The sequence below is a fragment of the Dendrobium catenatum genome, unplaced genomic scaffold (assembly GCF_001605985.2).
Source record: "Dendrobium catenatum unplaced genomic scaffold, ASM160598v2 fragScaff_scaffold_1217, whole genome shotgun sequence".
Classification (NCBI taxonomy): Eukaryota; Viridiplantae; Streptophyta; class Magnoliopsida; order Asparagales; family Orchidaceae; genus Dendrobium; species Dendrobium catenatum.
In genome coordinates this window covers 152,416-176,247 of record NW_021319679.1, presented here as the reverse complement: position 1 = coordinate 176,247, position 23,832 = coordinate 152,416, and the positions used below count along the sequence as shown (strand labels likewise).

Genomic DNA, 23,832 nt, shown 5'->3' with positions numbered 1-23,832 from the left:
CATCCAGCAAGATGTTCCCATAACAAAGAGAATAACCTCAAAGAAGTCAAGCCAACAGGTGTTTGAGATTACAGCCATTTTTCCAATTCTCTAACTTCACAATCAAAGCCTTTTTAATTTAATAGCCACTGTAGTGTGACATTCCAGGATGTTGCCAAAGGTTCTATCATTACGAGCTCTCCATAAGTAATAAATGGAGGTGTTAATCAGCAGGCAATAGAAATGCAACATATCATTAGTCTCAGCAATATCTTCAATAAAATCAAATATCTGATTAAGGTTGGGCCTTAGTAAAAGAGTTTGAGACTGTGGGATGAGCATATTCAAAATACCAAAAGAGAAATCACACTAAAAGAAAAGATGAGTGATAGTATCTCTACAGTCATGACAAAAAATGCAGCGTGGGTTAACCTGAAGACCACGGCAGATGAGGTTATCAGAGGTTTTTAACCCATTTTTCATAGCTAGCCAACCAAAAGATGAGAATCTTATCGAGGAATGCTTGTGCCAAATGAAACGGTGCCAACTCACCACCGGATGCTGCCTAAAGAATTCTTTAGTAAAATGTTTATTTGATACTTTACCAGAGTTGTGCCAAAGACAAGAGGATTCCGTAACCAAAATAGGCACAAAAAGTATCAAATTCTTAATATTAACAGGCCAACCATCTGGAACATTCCACTGCCCGTTACATAAAATAGTTGATAAAGCATTATATTTTAAAGCCTCCAGCCAACTATAATCAATATTCGTGTCTCTTAAATCCATAAGAGACTTACCAAAGCACCAAGGATCCCAGATTAAGGAAAAAAAGCAGTTCGGCTGAATTTGGAGCTGTAAGCAGTGTTTAATATGGAGGGCAATATGGCTAATATGTTTCCAATATGGGGAACATCTTTTTGGAATAGGAGACCAAAGAGAGCCATACAGATTTCTCCAGCAAGAAAACAATAACCCTTTATCATTTAAGAATCTCCTGATCATGGAGCAGCTGAAATTAAAAGCTAATGAATCAAGAGCAGGTAATCCCAGTCCACCATTGGCCTTAGGAAGACAAGTATCCTTCCAGGCAATAAGATGAAGTTTCCTGGCTGCAATGTCTCTACCGTATAAGAACCTAGAGCAAAGTTTGTTTAAGATTTTCAGACAAAACTTTGGAAGAATAGAACCCCTAATCCAATAGGCTATAGAGTTGAAGATAGTAAATCTCAGGAATTGGATCCTTCCCCCAAAAGATAACAGTTTGACCTTCCAACCCTCCAAAGCCTTAGTAACCTTCATAATTAGAGGCTGATAATCAATGTGGGACAGCCGTTTAAAAAATATAGGGAGCCCGAGGTATTTTAATGGTCTGTCCGTTTGAGGAATATTAAGGAGATCAGAAATAGCCTCACCTAACTGACAATTCTTGGGAGATTTGCGGCTTCTACTGGTCTCAATATTAACCCTGCCAAAAGCTCAATTCAGTCATACGATTCAATTTGGAGATAAATGAGGATGTGTCACATCATCACTTTATTGTGTACTAGTATGAGTTGATTAGTAATTGTGTTTGTGTGTCCCCTAATGTGGAGGCACCGTCGAATAATGTGGAGGGTGGTACTTTGGCTGATCCTGTTTTGGCGAATTTAGCTCAGGAGGAGTTGTCGGGTTCGGTTTCTGTTCATGCTCATTCCGTTTTAACTAGGGTGGATTGTAGTGTGAATGTGTTATCTCCTAATGTGCTACCTTTTTTTCCCCCCTGGTGCCGTGCCTGTGCATTTTAATCTGTAAGATCAGGTGGCTGTTGATGGGGATGTTCAAGTGTTGAATGAGGCAGACGGTGGTTCTGATGATTTTGTTCCTGTTGAGGTGGTGCCGGTTGGTAATGTGAAGGAAGTTTCGTCTTTGGGTCGAGAAGAAATTATTCTGGTTAACAACAGCTTTGTTGAGATCCCTGTTAGTGAGGTGGATACACAAGTAATGGCTAAATGTGTGGGTAATTCATCTGGTTTGGATATTCAGAAGCAGAATAATTGGCTGGAGGATTTGTCGGAGTCGGATGAGTCCTACCAGGATTTTGATATTGTGTGTTCTCCAAAGGTTGCTGATAGGGGTAAATTTTGGGGGAAAGGCCGACGCAAAAGATGATTGTTCGTTCTTTTGTTTATCCGAGGGATTTGTCGCCTATTTTGTTAGATTTGCGGCTTCACGAGGCTAAGAGCAATGATGTGGTCGGGGCTCGTGTTCGGGTCATTTTGCTGGTGGCAACCGATGGTGTGCTTTTGCGGGATGGATTGTTGGGTCACTTGCTATGCCTTTCTGGACAGTCCGTGTGGGACGTCCTGGACGTTGGGAGCCTTGACCGTCTGCTGAGCTCGATTTTAGATTATATTTCCTTTTTTGTTTGTTTTTTAGTCTTTTATTATGTTGCTTTTAAGTTATGTCGTTGTAACCTTTGCTGTTGATTTTATTATATATAAAATGCCTGATCTAGGCAATTTTAGGAAAAAAAAAAAAGAAGAATATGGAGAGTACAATGATCAAACGTCCACAATTAGATTGTCTATACTCAACAATATGGATTAACTTTTCTAATTAGAATTATAAAAATAGATGTCCATGTTCTTTTATTTTTTTTTTATTTTTTTTTAATTTTTTAATTTTTGCTTTTTGCTTTTTAATTTTATTTTTTATATATTAAACAATAGGATCAAATCTTATTAGTATTCTAGAGATGGTGGTGCTTTTTTATCCCGGTCGTCGGTGGAGATGATGGTTGTTGGTGGCAATGATGGTTATCGGTGGTCACGGTGATGGCTGCAAAATGTAATAGAATTTTCTCTATAGCTCTGTTTCTTCTTCTTTCTCTCTCCTCATGTGAAAAATGAAGACATATTTATATGTTTTTGAGAGTGACATACTTCATGAATATAGAAAAATTTAGGGAAAAGGCAGAATGTTTAATCAAACGGTCTGTATTGATCATTCGATCATAGAGTTTTGTCAATCATTTAAATGCCTTAATGATGTCAGAATTAAGTTATCTTGGGCTCGTTGGATTCGTCTAATCGAGCCGCTTGATTCATCTATAAGAATTCCATATTTGGAGATTCTTTGGTTACCCAATTAATACTTTGAAGCTTTCAAATATGCTTTAGCCCCTTGATTCGAGCCCATTTGGATTCGAGTTTAGCATATTTTGGTGTCATTATCTTCATCTTGTCGAGACGTTTAGTTTGACTGTAAGATTACTAAGATCGGAGTTTGGATGACCCCAAATTTAATTTTGAAAATTTTCTGTTCAAATATGCCTCGAGATTAGTGTTTGATCAAGATGATTTTTGGTGATGCATCAAATATAATAATGTAATATACAAAATAATAATAGCAATGCATGAAGAAAATGATGTGTTTAATCGATCAATTTGCATTTAATATGTATACTGTTTGTAATTTATTAATCTTTGTAGATGGGAGCTGTCATGAGAACGATTTTTTTTCTTTCTTTCCTTTAAGCAATTTATGCACAGAGGTCCTAATCTTGAGAGCTTTAATTCTGATATATGACATTTAAAATTTAAAATGGCACTTTAAAATAATTCATTTCTCGTCCAAAAATTAAAAATATTTATAATCAATTTGAAAATAAAAATTTAATTTAAAAAATATTATATATATATATATATATATATATAATAGGTGTGGTGGCAATAATGGTGACTTGCAGTAGGGGTGTCAAAACAGGTTATCGAGTCGGGTTCGAGCTCAACCCGAACTTGACCAACTCTCAGTTGATCCGACCCGGCTATAGAAATGGGTTGGGAATCCGAACTTGACCTGGTTCAGGTCAACCCAAATTGACCCGCCAACCCATTTTGCTCTCAATTTTTGGCATTTTTTATTTTAGATTTATTTAAGATTTATGTAATTTAATTAAAAATAAAAAACACAATATATACCAGGAAAAGTTACATATATACTAGTATATTACTATCACTTTACATATCTAACACCTCAAATATTAATATTACAATTATACCACCCAAATCCCTAATTTACCTCATTTCTACCACTCCGTCTCCTGTGGACCTCATGATGTCTTCTTCCCCAGGCGCACATCTAGAAGGAAGTTTGAGATTCAACGTCTTGACGACAAATCAAAGTTTGCGAAATGGGAGGAAATCAGATCTCGTGAGATGGGAGGAAGGTGAGTTTTGTTGGGTGTTCTCAATTGCGTGAACAAAAGGAATTTTTTGCTTGAGTTGAGCTTGGATCTTGGTCTTTAAGCGGTGGCTAGTAGCATTATTCGCTGGCTTTGGATCTTGATCTTTAAGTGGTGGCTTTGGGAGGTCTTCTTGGTTTCTTGTTAAGAGTATACATGAGGTTGCAGTTGTGTTTCCCGAATGCAGTTTCCTAAGTGTAGTTGCGTGATCTGAGTTACAGGAACACTCCGTGCTCTCAATTACATGTATTTTAAGTTGTTATTATCCTTCAGATCACACAGGGTATTTTACCTAGTTATTATCATGTAATTTTCCTCTAGGTAAGTTCGTTGCGTTGCTAAAATCTAATGTTGTGCTATTTTGATAAATTTTCTATAGATTTTAATGAGTTCTTCAAATTCATCCGTTGTGAAAATCAGGCAACAGTATTCCCAAGTTTACTGCCATTGTTACCACAAATGTGTCTTGTATACCTGCCACCGAGGACCTAACAATAGAAGACAATTTCATAGGTGCATTTATAATCGAAGTGATGATGATTATAGTAACTTTAAATGGGTAGATGAGCAAAAAGAGACACCTTATATCACATTTTACGAATTTAAGGCCTTCGACACAAGGACTTCTAAGAAGCTTAACTTGCTTCTTCTAATGATAAAGTTTTTGTTGTGATGGTTCTTATCGACATTACAATCCAAGTTTATTTTAGCTAGTACTATGTTGTGTTCAAGCATAAGATTTTATGTGCTGTTTTAGAAGACAACATATTTTATATTTGTAGTTTTTTTTATTATTATTTTCCAAGGTGAATAGTTCAAGCATTGTGTTTCCTTGAGCTTGTTTTTTGGCATTTATTGTAGTGGTATGTTATATCTTCACTGTCTTTGTGGAATGCAAAGAAAAATATGAAGTTTGTTGAAAAAATTATGATGTTAGTTGATAGATGTTGAATTGATCTTATGTGATGATTGTGTTGTTAGCTTAAAGAATGCTTGTTAATCATGAATAGATAAACTTTGCAATGTGTTATTCAATTTAAAAATTTTAGCTCACCAATAAAATAAAGTGTAATTTGCTATTTTTATAAATTTTCAAGTTATTAGAGTGTAATAAACTTCCTACAATTTTGTGTATTCATTGCACTTGGAAAGGAAGAACAACATTTCCAGGATGCAACTCACAAAGAGAAAATTCCTCTGGCTTTATAGCCTTACAAAATGATTTGTTCAGGTTAAGCATGGAAACTGCTTGCAAGGACCTGGTGCAAAATCACTGAACTTCAATCAATTTCTGCAATTATAATTTGCAATTTCTCTGCTTTGAATTAAATCGAATTCAATTTGCAATTACGGTTGCAAACTTTGAATTCAAATTTGAACTACTTCCCACTAATCCTTCCCAAGTAACATGGAAATAGCTCAATTGTACGCCATCCTGTACCTAAAGAACTTGTAATTAGTGTACCTAGTGTGATACGGAATTGGAATTCAATTAAAAAAAATGATAAAGTTACATGTAGATGTAGTAGTAATCATGATGTATGTATGCTACAATGGATGCTCCTTCATCCCAATGAATGTCATGGTATGAATGCAACTAAGTCATGTTAACTGCCAAACCTTACATGTGCATTCTCTAGATTCAACATCAACTATATGTCTTGAATGGATGAATTCCACCTCAGCCTTGAAAATACGAGATAGGTGAAGTAATAACAATTTTTTTCTTGTAGTAATTTATCTTATGTATTCTTCTACATGGGGAAATATTTCACATTGTCATGTAAAACTCGTCATCTTACGTGTAGCCCTTTGCTCCATGATTTTATCACGAATCATGTTAATCAAGTCAACAACTAGTTTATTTCTAACATCTGTTATCCATGCATTGAATGATTCGGCAAAGTTATTGGTATTGGTAGCATGGTATATCTCTAACATAAACTGACTTCGCGACCATTTATAAGGTAATGAGATAAGGTATGCATAGATAGTCAAACTCTAAACACTGAGTTCAATAAGCTTCTCAGTATACCTTGTACTAGCATATGCATTAGCTGCTACCTAAGCTAATCCTTGGATTTATATCCATCTTTGCAATAATTTTTTTTTTTCATATTCTTCAACAAATGACGGATACAAAATTTATGCTCAGCTCTAGGGTATACTTCTTTAATAGTATCATCCAACCCCTTCTCCATGTCTGAAATGAATGAAAGAGGTTCTATGTGAGTACCAATGCTTTCTCCCAAGTTATAAAGGGAACCATAACCATGTCTACTTAGATTCAGTATCGACAATGGCAAAATCTAAAGGTAATAAATCGTTATTACTGTCAAGTGAGGTAGTTAATAAAATCATACCTAAGTGCTTGGATTTGAGGTGACATGCATCCAAACTGATAAGATGTCTACAACTATATATGAATCCATATGCATAAAACATTAAAGCTAACATAAAATCTCTGAAATGAATTATCATGGTTGTCATACGTATATGTGATATGTGAGCCAAGATTTCTGCCAATCAATTCAACTTGTACTGTCGGTACCCATTTATAATTATCATCTATAGAGCCAAATATATTGTCACTTTCTTTCTCCCTCGACCTCCACAACTTCTATAAGGAAATGAAAGACCATACAGTTTCTCTAAATTGTTATTGATATCTTTCGGAGGCATGTCTAGATTCCTTCTGGTTATCTCTTGAATCTTATTGGCAACCTATGTAGCTATGGCTAGTCTATTCTAAGCACGATTAATCCCAGGACAAGTGTGAATTCTATCAAGTCTCCTAAAAAGTTTGAGTGTCTTCACATAGGGAATCTCAAATTCTCCATTCGCAACCTTTAGAAAAACATGTAGCAATAACATGTTTCTTATCACTAGCTTTTGTCCTTACCACAAAGTTCTCTTTAATAGCAACTGATCGTAGATCATTCTTAAAACTTGTTGCATCAGGAAAAAAAGGTGCCAATAGCTATACTTTTATAACATAAAGTTGGAGCACTTGAAATACTATCAGTATGGTTAAAAGAACATTCAACCATATGTTCATAACTCACAACCTCCTTAAGATTAGAAATTGATTCATGTTCTTCTACTTCTTGTACAATAATAACTATATAATCATGCAAATTATCTTTAGACACTTTTATCAACTTAGTCTCCTTAATGTCATAATTGATATCTTTGTATTCCTTTGATGATGTATCATATATGTAATAATACATATTATATGGATGCCTGTAAGCCATGAACATATTCTAACAACCTCTACTATAAGCACAAAAAAGTGAGTTGTACTTTCTCAAATTTCACAGTCCTATATTTACCACCATCATACCTATTTCTATGTTGGTGATTGGTTTGAAACAAAATTCCTCCATACTTGATACAACATAAATATACTCTTTCTTTCCTCCATATAAATTATTTCTAGTATTGTCACCACAAGACTGTAGTATCAATGATAAAAATGTTATTTAAAATTTTATAGTCTTTTAAATGAATCATTCATCACTCACGAAATAGATCATCTTGGTACGCTTCAATAATTATTTCTAGTAAATGCATGATTTCCTTCAAATATCTATTTCAAATAATCTCCTTCATTATTGACAAACAACAAAAATTACTTATTAAAGGCATGAAAGTAAAAAAAGAAGGGTCATGCATGATCTCTAAGCTCATTACAGATATGCTTGGAATCAACGACATAGTTCACAAAGTGATTAGAGAAGTAAATAATATAATAACAAATTTCTTTGTTCATGCTAAACTAAAACAGGCAGAACTATGATACCCATCAAATAAATAAAACTCACAATTGAACTCCTCATCATGTCCTTTGTATTATTCCAAATTGATCTCCCTGTGCAGTTTAATGTTTAGAAATGACAACCTTTTGATTAAGAAAAACATCAATATATTTCTTATTGTTTCTATGATTGTCAACTCCTTATAATTATGCTTGTTTATCTAAAAAAAAATGCTACAGTAATTTATTTTTTGAATTAAACCAAAGTTCTACACTAATTTTTTATACACTTTTCAAAAAATTTTAGAAATAGCATAAAAATCCTACACCTTCCTCTAGATGGAATGGATAAGAACAATATATGTCTTTTAAGTATGTTTTCACAACAAAACCTTTCTACAATCCTTAGTTACATGAACAAAAACAACACTTCATTATATTAGGAAATGCTCTACTTAAAGCATAATAAAAACAAAAAGATTAAGACTATGATATCATGCTGGAAGGTAGCAAGCGGGAAGGAAAATGCGAGCAGACGACCGACAAAAGGAATTTGTGAAACATGGTGGCAAGGTTATTTCCCAAAAAAGGCACGAGCATGCATAGGTCATGAGATGTTTCGTGTCAAGTCTAGATTTCAGTGGGAAGAAAGACATCGTGAATTATGCAGTAGACGAAATGGTATAAATAAGATAAATTAGGAATTTGGGTGGTATAAGTGTAATATTAATATTTGTGGTGTTAGATATATAAAATGATAGTAATATAGTGACAAGTATGTAAATTTCCCCAAATTAAAATACATCCTCACCATAATTATTTATATATTTATTCTCAATTATTTATTTAATCAATAAAAAATAATTATTTGTTTATTTGAAATTTTGAGCAACTATATATAAATGATAAAATGAACATAAATAACCAATTGCATTAATAAAATACTAACAATAATTTAATTTGTAAATAATAATATACAACGCATTTAGTGATTTACATTGTTATACAAATAAAAATTACAAATTATATTTATATTATTTTATAAACACAAATTCTATTTAATTTTATTTGTACGCTCTCTAAGTCTCTAACTAAAGTTGTTGATATTGAATATCTCAGAATTAGATTTGAGATCCATCTAGAAAACTATAAAAATAGGAAAAAAAAAAACTAAAACAACTAAATATTTATAAGCCTAAAAATAATACCAAATCCCAAATGTTGAAACAGTATAATTGTAATGTAAACTAGAGCTCAAGTTAAATCTCTAAATTAGACATCAAGTACTAAAATCAATAAAATGTAAATGAGTAAAGAATATTTAGGGAGTACCATCCAAGTAGGTATTTTTTATTATCTTAGATAGCAGTATTTGTTCAATTATAATATGTGTGTCTGATCTAAAAGAACATAAAGCCACCTGGTTGCATTTATCCCAAAAGAATTCGCACATTTACTTCAGGTTTTTTCTCATCATTACTCTTTAAAAATAAATCATCAAAATAAAGCAACTAGAACCCAGCAATCACAACAACTGGTTGCATACTTGCATTTATCCCAGCAACCACAACAAAAAATAACAACTAGTTCATGCAACCACAATTGTCAATAGCAACTAGAACAACAACAACAACAACCAGTTCCAGCAACCACAACAACCAAACATATGAACCCACTCAACCCGCCAATCAGAATAGCAACCACAACAACTCGTTGCATTTATGGTTTACCCCAAAAAAAATTCATGCCTTTACATGTTAGGATGTTCCCTTTAAGTTTTCAGCAACTAAAATATATCAACAACAACATTACAACAACATAACAAGCACAAAAATTTAGAACAATAACAACAATATGTCAACAATAATAACTATTTGCAACAACAACTAAAAAACTATGCTAGTAACTAGCAAGTAAATAGAATAAATTATGCTAGCAACAACTAGCAAGTCAATAAACAGCTAACAAATAATGAACTATTATCATTATTTATGCTAGTAGCCATAAAAACTTGAATTAAGAAACAATGTTCAAAATCATTTCTTAAAGGCCAAATTTACTTCTCAAAGCCTAGAGACTGAAACAATAAGACAACATAAAAAATAGAGAACATCTTTCTTCTCAAAGGCCAACAAAACTATTTTTGTTAACCAAACTATAAGCATCTTCAATAGGATTTTGTTAAACGTTTAAGTCCATAACATTGTCTAGTTTTGTATCAAACGTAACTATAAAAAATAGACATACTTCAAACAAGCATAATAAGTAAATTAAATTGAGAGATGTATCATGTTAATTATTATATACCCTACTCTACATATAACTAGTCTTTTGCACACACACGTGCTTCCACAATATCATGTTTTTAGGCATTTCTTCATTATGAAAGTTAAATTCCACCTAGTTGGAACATCTTGGCGCAATCCCCTCTTTGAGTCCAAACAACTATGTATTGTATAGTCCAAAAACTTCTATTTCCTAGTCTATGAGCCTTCCATATATTTGATGCTCTCCTTAATCTTAGAGATAGAAACATCTATCTCCTTCATCCCTTCCTAATCTTAGAGATAATATTGTTTTCTTAGATTTTTTTATGAAATCATTTGAACTTGAGGGGTAGTTTGTTATGCAATGGTAAATTTTAAATATTCGATGTTGTGCCCATATAGTAAAAAAAAAATTAATAATCTTTTTATGGAGTCTCCAGATATTATCAATGAAATGAACGGTCAAACAAAAAAACCATCAATGTTAATAGAAGTTCAAAGATTTGAAGTTAAGCAAACTCTGCTTGTGCATCTACTCAAGCATGATTGAATGTTAGCCTTCTCTCTAATGTACATCTTCTTATAATCACTTCTAACTGTGTTTCTTGACACAACCCATAGGTCAGAGCAGAGATAATGAAGTAATGCATATACACCAATCCATTCAACACACTGAAATAATAGATCATTCATAATAATGGCAATAGTGAACAAATCATGGAATTCTAGGTGGTGAACATTAGTGTTAGCTAAGGAAATTGGTGAGCTAGAATTCGACTATAAAATTAACTACCCTATAACATGGGTGCTTCTTTTCTTACAAATTTGTAAATAACGTTTTAAGTTGCCAGTGTTATTCTTGCTATCACATTGGTAAATTGTCTCATATTTCTTGCATTTACTTCTTTGTTTACCATCATCATATACTGGTAGCATCTCATAATAACCCCATACAATTGAAGTCATCCTTCTTTTTTATTAAGAATGTTTGCTTCATCTTTTTCCATTGCATCCTCATCCCCCATATCAACATAATTAGTGTCTATTTCAATTTCATGTCCTTTATTAACACCAACATCAGCTTGTTCATGTTCAAGAAAAAGAGTAATTTCAACAACAGTGTTGGAGTCCTCCATCTAAAAAATGAAATTATATATAGTTACAAAGTATAATACACAAACACAATTGAACAACCAACATACTCACCATTATTTTTATTTTTTATAAAGTATAATACACAATGGAATAGCCAACATACAAAATTAAACAACCACAATAAAAGAACATGAATTAATGAATCCTAGTAACTTTCAAAATCATCAACACAAAATAGTCATAACCCTAAAATATTAAGAAGGTAAAGAGATACAAATAAATAAATAATATGTTCAGCCTGGAAGGTACGGCTCCATCATAGGCTGTAGGCACCAATGAGAGAAACATAGTACACGGTACAAATGTGGTCAATAATCGTGAAAAGACGAGCATGAAAAGAGTATAATAAAGAATGCTAGAAGCCTAGAATGCGAGCTAAGAGTCGAAATAGCATAAATTAGAAATCTTGAAATGGAGAAATGAGAATAGTTGAGCACTACACACCGCATGCGAGGTCATTAAAATCCTAAACTAAAAAAGATGTAGTTTATAATCGGGTCAGCATCAGGTTTCCGGGTCAACCCGAATCCAGCCTGATTTTAAAAATAGTCAGATTACTAAACCAGAACCAACCAGTATACCCAAACACCAAATTTTTTGAGTCTGGTCGGGGTCTAGTTGAGTCATGTATTAACACCCCTAGCTTCCAGTGCATTTAAAACTCAGTCAAATCAGCTGAGTTTTAAGAACAACACAAATGACTTACGATATGACTTTGAAGTTCATTAAAATTTGTATCTACATTCCTTCTTCGGCTAATCAAATAATAATATTTTTTAAAATATCTTTGTCTATAATGCTTTACATCCCTTTTGCAATTGAGTTCTGAAGATGATATTATTTTTAATTTGTGGCATGGACTTAGAATTCCTTCCTCATTCAATCATGATTTTATTTAAAATATCTATACGGAATTTAATATGCTTTATAATTAAAAGTATTTCTACTATACCATTATAGATTATTATTTTTAAACAAATTATGACATATAAGAAAGCCGATTTCCTTATAAAAAGTCAAATTCCAAGCGAGAATTGGACATTTGTATTTCTAAAGGGTCATCCAAATAATTTTTCATTCAATTTACATGTAAGAGTTAGGGCGAAATAGATATGACTCATCACATGGAGACATGAAAATCAATAAAAAAATGTATTTTAGCTGAAGTAGGAATGTAAGTGGATAATTATTTCCTTTTTTCGACGAGTGTGTTTGATAAAAAGAACCCTCCAAAGCTATCTTCATAGTCACAAATAAACAAGTTTTTAACAATTTGAGTTTTATTAAACCATAATGTAGAGATTCTATTTTTTTAGTTAATACTGAATCTCCCTTAAGAAGTTGAGAGAGGACTTTGCTACTACAAGAGGTGTCTTCAATTAAAGTTTCTTAACTAGAAAATATAGAAAGGAAAGTAATAAGGGGATGGCCTCTAAGATAGTTGGCAAAGGTTACAACTACATGAACACAACTAACATAAGCTGTTCATTTGATTGATGGCATCCCCCATATTTTAGGAAGTGGGATTGCCTTGCTCACTCATTAAGTGCAATGGAGAGAAGGGTGTTGTCCACATTGTGATAAAACCTCCAAACACTTCTCATTCATGAACTATGTCATCTCTTAATAACCCTTCTAGGAAGCTCACTCATATGATCTAAAGTATCATTTCATTGGTGCATGAATGAGGCCTTACTAATGAGTGTGCTAGTATATTGAGAGGATTACTCCCTTGATAGTGCTAGTATTTTGTATTATTTAATATTGTCTTTCTTTGAGGGTTCCAATCACCACCTTAGGTGGCAACCTAAGAGATGGCATCGATCGTGGGCTACCATCATTGTGATTTTACTATCCATTAAGGGAAAGTCAGTCTGAGGTCAACTTCTTATAATTATATAAAAATAAATGGGTTGATATTATTTTAGCTAGTCGTATAACAGAAGAGTTGTCATACTCCAAAATCTAATTAGGAGACTTATCACACCCCAAAATTTAATTTGGAAGAATTATCATATTAAAAATTATTCTTATAAAAAAGTGTATTTCTTTTTATACATTTATATTACAAAGGTTTTTTTTTTTAATTTTTAAATATATTTAATATTAGTATATCTACATCTACATATATAAAAGATTATTTGAGTTTTTTAACCAACTTTATATTGAGTGTTAATATGAGTTTGTTCACAAGTCTTATTTGAGATAACTATGCATTCTTTTTCATAAATTTTATTTATTATATAATTTATATTATGTTTAAATTATTTATATTTATTATATCATAATTATTGATATATCATCAAAAGTTTATCTAGACCGGGCACGAATCTCAATGCAAAATCAAGTTGGAAACTTCCGAAATTAAAATTGGGACCATCCCAACTCCGATTTCAGCAAACTTATAGTCAAAATGAGTGTCTCGAAAATACGAACCCAACGACACCAAATTCGACTCAATCCGAGCCCAAATGAGTTCAAATCGAGGGTCTGAAGCTCTGTTGGAAGGTTCAAACCACTATTTGGGTTACCAAACGGTTTCTAAACATGACAAACTTATAGTCGAATCGAGCGGCTCGATGAGACGAATCCAACGAGCCCAAGATCATTGAATTCCAACATCACTAAGACATTCAAATGTCCATCAAACGGTTCATGATCAAGGGATTCAACATCAGCCATCCATCAAACCACTCCCCCATTTACCCTTGATCTCTCACCTATTTACGGGCCATGCCACTCTAAAAATCTATAAATAGACCCCTCATTTCTCTTGAGAGGGGGACCGAAGAAAGAAGAGAAGAAGAGAAGAGAAGGAAGAAGCTCCTCCTCGACCACCGCCAGAGTTTCGCCGGACCACCGCCAGACCTTCGTTGGACCACCACTTGAGGCCCTCACCTCCGTCAGACCACCGCCTGACATCGTTGCCCCACCGGACCACCTCTGGAGGCCCTCACCTCTGCCGGACCACCACTTGAGGCCCTCACCTCCATCGGACCTCCACTTGAGGCCCTCGCCTTCCTCGACCACCGCCGAACTTCCACCAGACCACCACTTGAGGTCCTCACTTTCCCGGACCACCACTTGATGCTGTTGCTCCGCCAGACCATCACTTGTGGCCCGGACTTCCACCAGACCACCTGAGACCCGAACTTCTGTCGGACCACCACTTAAGGCTATGTGCTCCACCAGAACATCATGTGAGGCCCAAACTTTTGCCGGACCACTACTTGAGGCCTTGAGCTCCACCAGGCCACCACTTGATGCCCAGAGTTCTCCCAGAATACTACTGGCCTCCATCATTAGACAAAGGCCTTTCTAACCCGGGAGGCGGTGCCCGCAAGCAACGGCGGTTGGCCGGTTCGGCCGTCCAATCTTGTCCGGGCCCTATTTTTGGCCCGGACGGTCCAAATTTGATGTTTTTGGGGTCTCCGGACACGTTTTTCAACATTCTGGACTCAATTTTGATACTTACAAAGCTCAACTGGGTATCTATGATCAAGTTTGAGCAAGATTTTAATTTTTTGAACATAATTTATGCTATTCGGCCAATGTGAAATGTCGGCAAATATATTTTCGGACTCTTGGAGCTTCGACGTCCGAAAATAGGGGGGCAATTGATATATCATCAAAAAATTATCTTGATCGGGCACGAATCTCGATGCAAAATCAAGTTGGAAACTTCCAAAATTAAAATTGGGACCATCTGAACTCCGATTTTAGCAAACTTATAGTCGAACTAAGCGTATAGGAAATACGAACCCAACGACACCAAATTCGACTCAATCCAAGCCCAAATGTGTTCAAATCAAGGGCCCAAAGCTCTGTTGGAAGGTTCAAACTACTATTTGGGTTACCAAACGGTTTCCAAACATGACAAGATTATAGTCGAATCGAGCGGCTCGACGAGACAAATCCAACGAGCCTAAGATCATTGAATTCTGACATCACTAAGACATTCAAATGTCCATCAAAAAGTTCATGATCAAGGGATTCAACATCAGCCGTCCATCAAACCACTCCTCATTTACCCTTGATCTCTCCCTATTTACGGGTCATGCCACTCTAAAAATCTATAAATAGACCCCTCATTTCTCTTGAGAGGGGGATCGAAGCAAGAAGAGAAGAAGAGAAGAGAAGGAAGAAGCTCCTCCTCAACCACCGCCGGAGTTTCTCCGTACCACCGTCGGACCTTCGCCGGACCACCACTTGAGGCCCTCACTTCTGTCGGACCACCGCCTGCCGTCGTTGCCCCGCCGGACCACAACTGGAGGCCCTCAGCTCCACCGGACCACCTCTTGAGGCTCTCACCTCCGCCGAACCTCCACTTGAGGCCCTCGCCTTCCTCGACCACTGCCGGACTTCTGCCGGACCACCACTTGAGGCCCTCACCTTCGCCGGACAACCACTTGACGTCGTTGCTCCGCCGGACTATCACTTGAGACTCGGACTTCCACCAGACCACCACCTGAGGCCCGGACTTTTGCCGGACCACCACTTCAGGCCCTGTGCTCCACCAGAACATCATCTGAGGCCCAAACTTCCACCAAACCACTACTTGAGGCCTTGAGCTCCACCAGGCCACCACTTGATGCCCAGAGTTCTCCCAGAATACTTGTGGCCTCCATATAAACCTAGACAACAATCTTTCTGACCCTAGTTTCCTACAACCTACGGTTCTTCTGACCTCTGTCACATACTATGGTCCATCCGACCTCCATCACTAGACAACTGTCTTTCTGGCCGTGATCTCCTGCCGACTACGGTCCTTCTGACCTCCGTCACCTACTATGGTCTATCCGACCTCCATCATTAGACAACGGTCTATTCTGACCCTGATCTCCTGCCGGCTACGGTCCTTCTGACCTCCGTCACCACCTACTATGGTCCATCCAACCTCCATCACTAGACAATGGTCTTTCTGACCCCGATCTCTTGCCGACTATGGTCCTTCCGACCTCCGTCGCCTAATATGGTCCTTCCGACCTCGATCACCAGACAACAATCTTTCCGTCCTCCATCCTATCGACTATGGTCGTGCCGACACAACAAACACATCTATTATAACTCCCACCATGTAATGCGCTCTATATGACATACATTTGTAACATCAAGCCAAGGCCTTCTCTCTAAGAAGGGCCTTATTTGTAATCGACTGCAAATACTAGTGGATTCATTCAAACTGGGCCAGGCCTCATGATTTTTCCCACTTTTTTATGGGTTTCCACGTAAAAACTCTGGTGTCTCGTACAATGCTAAGATGTTAAACTATATATGTCTCTACCGTCGCGAATACTCCAGGATACAACAATTATAATCTTGAATCTCTACTTCTTTCGATGATTTTTAAAATCTTTATAATATATTTAATATGAACATTACAAGTTGCTAACGGTTTAAACCGGTTCTCATTTGAGATCGTTATTATGTTTTCATTAATTTAATACATAACAGTATTGGTGGCCATTATTATATGATCTAGGAAACTTATTATGGGATTTCCATGAATTTATAATTTATGTTCATTATTTAATGCTACAGTAAATATATTCCATCTTGATAAATGGCCAATATTCATTATTCTTCATAACTTTACAATCAAGAATACTAACATATTTTATGTTTAAATATCTTAATAAATTTCATTCAAATTACCTAAAGAATATTAATATAACAAATTCACAAGGAATTGTTCATAGCTCCCCAACAAATTAAACTCCTAAACTCCCAAATTTTAATATACTTTAATTATATTTTATATTAATATTTTTCAAGTTCCAGAGTCGAGCAAAGGTTAGCTCAAATTTGACTCATTAGCACTTTAAACTTGACTTACGAGCTATTTATCAAATAGAGCCGAGGTTAGCTCAAACTTGACTTGTTAGCTCTTTGAGCTCGACTTACGAGATATTTATCAAGATGAGTTGAGGCTAGCTCAAGTTTAGCTCGTTAGCTTTTCAAACAGACTCTTGAGTAAGCTTGACTCACTTACACCCCCGACTGCCACAATTATAAAAAATATATTTTTAATATATATAGTTTATTTCTTATAAATAAAAATAAATAGTAAAAAAATAAAAATGATCTCTAAATATAGAAGTCATTTTTTTATTCCCAATAGCATTCCATTTATTTGTCTCATGTACCTTTGTAGCACTCAGCCTTTATACCCACCCAATACCCAACTACTCCTCTTTCTCTCTTTATCTCTGTCTCTCTCTCCCTCTCTGCTCGCAGACTCGCAGAGATGTCTCCGAGCGTCGGTGCCGACCATCTGCAAATAACCCAGAACGAGAAATTCTACTCGAGGGTCCTCTCCAAGGAAAACTCGGCCAAAAACCCCTCCTTCCGAGTCTACTACGGCGTCGCCTCCGGCTCTGTCCCCTTCCTCTGGGAATCCCAACCAGGCACCCCTAAACACCCCATGGCCGACTCCACACTCCCCCCTCTCACCCCTCCTCCTTCCTACTACACCTCCTCCAATAAAAAGACGAACTTTATAAAATCCCATAAGCAAAACCTCTTCCAAGCCATGCTCCCACGGCTCAGAAAGCCTCACACTCCTCCGCCGCAGCCACCTCCGCCGTCAGCTTCTTCCTCTTCAGCATCTCACCGAAGATATCGGTCTTCGTCAAGCACTATATCTTCTTTCTCGTCTAACTCGAGGGTCGACGAAGAAGAGCACGAAGAGGGGCTTTCGCCTACTTCGACGCTCTGCTTCGGAGAGCGGCGAGGCTGCTTCTACATGGCCGGCATGAAAAATGCTTTGCTTTCGATTGTTGGGAATGGATCATCTGCGTGAGATGTTTGGGTCAGTTTGTGATGATTTTAATTCTTCTGTTTGATCTATTTAGAGGCTTCAAAATCGTAATTAACTAAGTGCTTGAAATAATTTATATTTCGCTATGTGGAAGACCGTTTGGTGTTTATGTACTGCTACTACCTCGCCCTGTTATCAAATGATAATTGCCGGCTTCTCACACTTAGCTCATCAATCAATCAAGCTTTCTGATGTACAATAAGTGAATAAAATTTGGAGCTTTTTTCCTTGTCCAAACCAATTATGTTGTGTGAGATTTGAGAGAAATTATTCTAGGGGATCATCGGATCATCCAGAGGCGAATCAGAATCCGGCACATCATTCAGTACACAGTCGAGATACACAGCAAAAAGGTAATGTGATATGTTCTGATTCGCCTTTGAATATTGTCTGGCGACCGCACAAAATAATTTCTCAAGATTTGATGATATGAATCTCTTAGGACTTTGGGCTTTATTTGGTACTATTTTTTAAAGAAATTTTAAGTATAAAAATTTTTAGTACAAAAATTTTTTGTACTTAAAATTTAATTTTTAGAGAAAAGTCATCCCAAAATGTTTTTTTTTTTCTTTTTTTTGAAAATAATGTTTGAAGGATTTGAGATTTTGTGTTAGAATGCGTTGAGTAGAATTGATATTGTCAAGTGGTGAATGGCGTCAGCATGTTCTTCTTCAGTAGTTAATGTTCTATGATGTTGCTTGAAATCTCTGTTACTTTCTCTCTCCTTCGGTACAAGTGGGGGCCACGTGTTGGCCTGCTTGGAAAATCTAAAACACGAGAGCTATGTACTAAAAACACATGCGTCAAATTTACTTTGTATAATAGTAAATGGATGAATTATTGTGTGTGGATATAGTTCAATGAAAATATGTCATGTCACCCGCTACTAAGTACTACGGCTCGCTAATGCTTTGTATCAAACTTGGTACTGGATGACGTGACCGCACCTGATTCGACTTTGGACGATAAGCTATATCCGGTGTCCGCACAGAATAATCTATCTAGTAAATGAGCCTAATCTTTAGTCGAATTTTATTTGAGCTCGAGCTAAAATCTTGAAATCATCTTGATGTGGGTTTGTCAGCATCGGTGGGAGCTTATTGGAGATGACATTGATGAAAATGGACAGGAGAAGTGAGGATAACGATCATCCGACTTGTAACATGAGCTTGCTAGAGAAAGCTTTGCTATAACCAATCAAGAAATCTTCACGGGAGTTTGCTGGAGAAGTCATTGATGGGACCAACATAATTTGAAGAAGGAGATGATTCCTCAAATGGGACTAGCAGCCGATTTAAATTAGACGAGTATTGCCAAATCTGAACTCAAGCTTGTATGATATATGAGTTGCAACCTGAGCATAAGATCTATCTCGCAATTAGATAAGATCAACTCACGAGTTCAATAATGAGTCGAGTTTGTAGATTAGTTTTATCTCCTCTAGTTATCATGATACATGAGAAGATCTTAATCTACAAAATATTTATGAGAAAAGTTAGTTGGAGGGGATCATTGAATGGTACATTAGAACCTAAGAAATTTAATGTCAACCTAACCAAGACTTTGTGCTTGGATCTCTGTGTGTCCATGCAACTGTATGCGCAAGAGTGGAATTCGAATGGCCGAGAAAATTAATTGGATAGAAAGCATATAAGGTCAACCAAATTTTGAGTGACCTGCCTTCTAGATGAATTGTTTATGGAATTAAAATTATTCAATAAAATAAGTAATTAAAGGTGCAAAGAAGTAATAGAATGTAAAATAATGTGGGGTTACAAAGCTCTTTTTGGTCTGTTGGTTGGGTGTTTTTATTATCAACTAAGAAATCTTGAGTTTGAGTCAGACGTATATGTTGTGTGTGTGAATCCGGATGCTATCCTTTAATTCTCACAAAAAAAAAAGGTGGTGGTTTGAGAAAGGGAAAATGTTGGTCGTCGCTAGGATGGCACCATGTTACATCGAAAAGAAATGGAAAGTTTTTGGATCTAGACAGTTTCAAAGTGAATCATATTTGGTCCCTCGTAAAATTCAAGAAAAAAAACTTTGAAATATATGTTCAATTTATGTTCACTGACTATATATTTCTTCTGTACGAGCAAGATACTATCATCCTCTAATATAATAAAATCTACTCAATGTTAATTTATTTTAAGATTGATATGTTACAAAAAATCACATTGATCAAGCATGAATCTCGATGCAAACACAAGTTCAAAACTTCTAAATTAAAATTCGGCACCATCCAAACTCCAATTTTAGCAAGCTTATACTCAAATTGATAATCTTGAGGAGATGAACTCAACGACACCAAAATCAATCCAATTTAAGCCCAAATGAGCTCAAATCAAATGATCAAAGTCAAATGGAAAGTTTTAAAACATTAATTAGATGATCAAATGATATCCAAATATGACACGCTTATAGTCGAATCTAGTGACTAGATAAGACAAATCCAACGAGCCCAAGATCACTCAACTCTAACATCATTAAACCACTCAAATGCTAAATAACTTCTTCATAATCAAGGGAACTAATATCAGCCGTTTGATTGAACACTCCCAACATGCCCTTGATTTTCTCATAATTACTAGTCATCCCACTCCCAAAAAACTATAAATAGCACTCAATTCTTAACATGATGAGGGAGGAGAAGAGGAGAAAGCTTAAGAGCTATCTTGCACTCTCCATCCAACACTGTCACTACCAGAGTTCTTGCCGACCTCCGTAGCCTGCCAACAACGATTTTTTCAACCACAGTCACCCGTCGACTATGTTCCATCTAACCATTGTCGTTCGCCAACTACGACCACTCTAACCACCATTGTCCGTTGACTATGATCCATCTGACCACCGTCACCTGCCAACTAAAATCTGTATAACCACTGTCGCCTACCAACTATGATCCATCCAACCACCATTGCCCGTCAACTATGATCTCTCTGACCACCTTTACCCGCCAACTACGGTCCTTCTAACCTCCATAGCCTATAAACTACGATCCTTCTGATTTAAAAAAAACGCCAACACTCTCTTAAGAACAACTGTCATGTTGTAAAATGCTATATATAATGTGCACTTGCTACATTGAGCCAGCACCCTCCTCATAGAAAGGGTATTATCTATAATCAACCATCAATATAGTAGATTCATTCAAACTAGGCCAGACCCCTTGGTTTTTTTCATTTTTAGAGTTTTTCACATAAAAATCTTGGTATCTCTTATGAATGTTGCACCCCTATTCTAATCTGTTTTTGTGCAGGATCTTCGTATAAAATTAAAACACTAAACTCTACATCTCTTTACCGTTGGGAATATTCCAGGACACAACAAAGATAATTAATTTTATATATGATATTACTCTTTTAATACCCCACTATGATAGATCTGTTTATCTCAGAACTCTCTTTTCAAAGAGAGGAAATTGATCCACATTGATAGGATATTATCTTCATTTCTTAAGAGTTCAAATAAGAGGGTACACATGGACAAATTATTTATACTCATGTGAGTCAAGCTATTTAAATCAATAATATGGAATGTGTTGATCATCAATAAAAACTTGAATAATGGCTACCACTATTGAACCACTAGTGGTTGTCTGTGCCATCTTAAATTCGAGTAGACCAATTGATTCATCCCAACTTTAGCACCATTTTTATCTTACTTGTTCATCAAAAGTTGCTATCACCATCATCAACGATTAATAACTTTCAAAAAAAAAAAAAAAGGGTTGAAAACCTCATTATAAAACTCATAAATAAGCCCTCTTGCTATTCATTTGGTGGGAAATTTAACCCAAGTTTTAAATGCAATCTTGATCCTCTTAGAAATACTAAGAATTCACTTCATCCTTTAAAAGCTTGCACCATAAATACCTCGACATACATATCCACCATGAACTTGCACAACAAATAGTTCCAAGAACACTGTGACACATTACTATCATCTATGTCTCTTTTAAAACTGTGTCATAGCTATGTTTGGGCACATCATGACACTCATTTGTTGCCTATTCCACTTAAGAATTTAGACCCCAATAGTGCATGGATATGCCACAACCCTCACCCTCATCTAACAATCACAACATAAAAGAAACCTTTCTTCATAAGCAATTAATTTTTTTCTTCATTAAACCATCTAAATGGACTTGACAACATGTAGACTGGATTTCTTATGTCAGGAGGAAGAAAGAGTAAAATGAATAGGATGTTTGCATTAAACTTAGCACTAGCAAGTAGCAAGAGCAAGTGGGCTTCTCATTCCTTTTTATATTAAATAAAAAGTATACTGATCAAAATGATTACACTGATAAAAAAATGCTTCAGCATAAAAAGAGTGGCTTCATCATTGCTCTCTTACAAGTAAATAGTAAGTGATGGAGACAACTCTGCATTTCATCAAAGCCAGAAAATGCCTTCGAAGTACTTAGAAATTGCTGATTGAAGCAGTAATGCAGACGCAGGTGGTGTTAATGGGCGAGACAAACTCATTTTCGAAATTAATAGGGCGAGCAGAATCAATGAATGGGCGGGTCACAATAATGGTGGGCCAAACCATCTATTTCACCGTCTGAAATGGGCTCAGCCATCTACTGCAAACCGGTAGGATGGGTACCACTAACAATTAATTTCTTTTTTTTGCATTTATTCTACATTCATTTCAGAGGCTTTGGAATAGACTGTAGAGTATAAACTCGAGGCTCTTATTTCGCTCATCAAAAGCTTCTCACCTAATTTGTTGAAGGAGATAGAGAGAGAGTAGAGAGAGAAAGGGAGAGAGAGTTAGAGAGGGGGAAGTGGGCAGGTGGAGTATTTATTAATAAGAGCACTGGAGGAGCTGTTTTGCTTCTCAGAGATGAGTGGTGGCAGCTCTCTTGTAACTTGTGAAACCAGGGGGTTAGATGAAAATTATGATAGATGCTTTTTTAATATATATGTAAATATGAATTGAAATTTATTGTAAATTTTGAAAATAGGAGGATTAATTATATAAATTATAAAAAGTTTAAGGATATGTATAAAATTATTTTTTAAATAATTATATGATGCATGAAATGCAAATTGATGTAACAATTTCCAAATAAGATGATGATTTGCTTCCTATATATTAACATTTATTAATTATATGTAATATTAATAAGAGATACAAGTGCCATAAGATTTCGCATGTCTCCTGTTGGATTTTTTTTTTAAAAAAAATTCATATATTTTAACATGAAAATTTCAAGATGATGTAGGGACCAAATAAAGTATTTCATTATCTGTTAGATGAAAATTTCAATATTTTAGTTTGTGAAAACAAATCTTCATACATTTTTAAAAAATGTCATATCACAAGACAAAATCAATTCGTAAACTTTCTTATTGTTTCTTAAATCTCAGCTTTTTAGCATAAAAATTTTATTTTTTTACTTAAAAACAACTTTAAGAAGTAGTTAAAAAGTCATCTCAAACGAAACCTAAGATGACATCCATAGAATTGTGTATCAGGTAAGCAGTAAAATACTGTCATCATCATCAAGATTATCTGCTTAATGTCAATTATGTTCTAAGCAAATCTGTGTGCGAAATCAAGTCAAGAGAATAAGAATCGTTGTTGACTACTTTAGCCTTGTAACGAGAAAACC

The 23,832-nt window shown here is 35.5% G+C and overlaps 1 protein-coding gene across 1 annotated transcript; it reads left to right on the top strand.

Moving 5' to 3' along the window:
• Window positions 1–17,538: 17,538 nt before the first annotated feature.
• On the top strand, window positions 17,539–18,443 carry LOC110112514. The gene has a single exon (XM_020844766.2). It carries the CDS (start codon window positions 17,634–17,636, stop codon window positions 18,186–18,188), a length of 555 nt encoding a protein of 184 aa, XP_020700425.1. The 5' UTR covers window positions 17,539–17,633; the 3' UTR covers window positions 18,189–18,443.
• The last annotated feature ends 5,389 nt before the right edge of the window (window positions 18,444–23,832 follow it).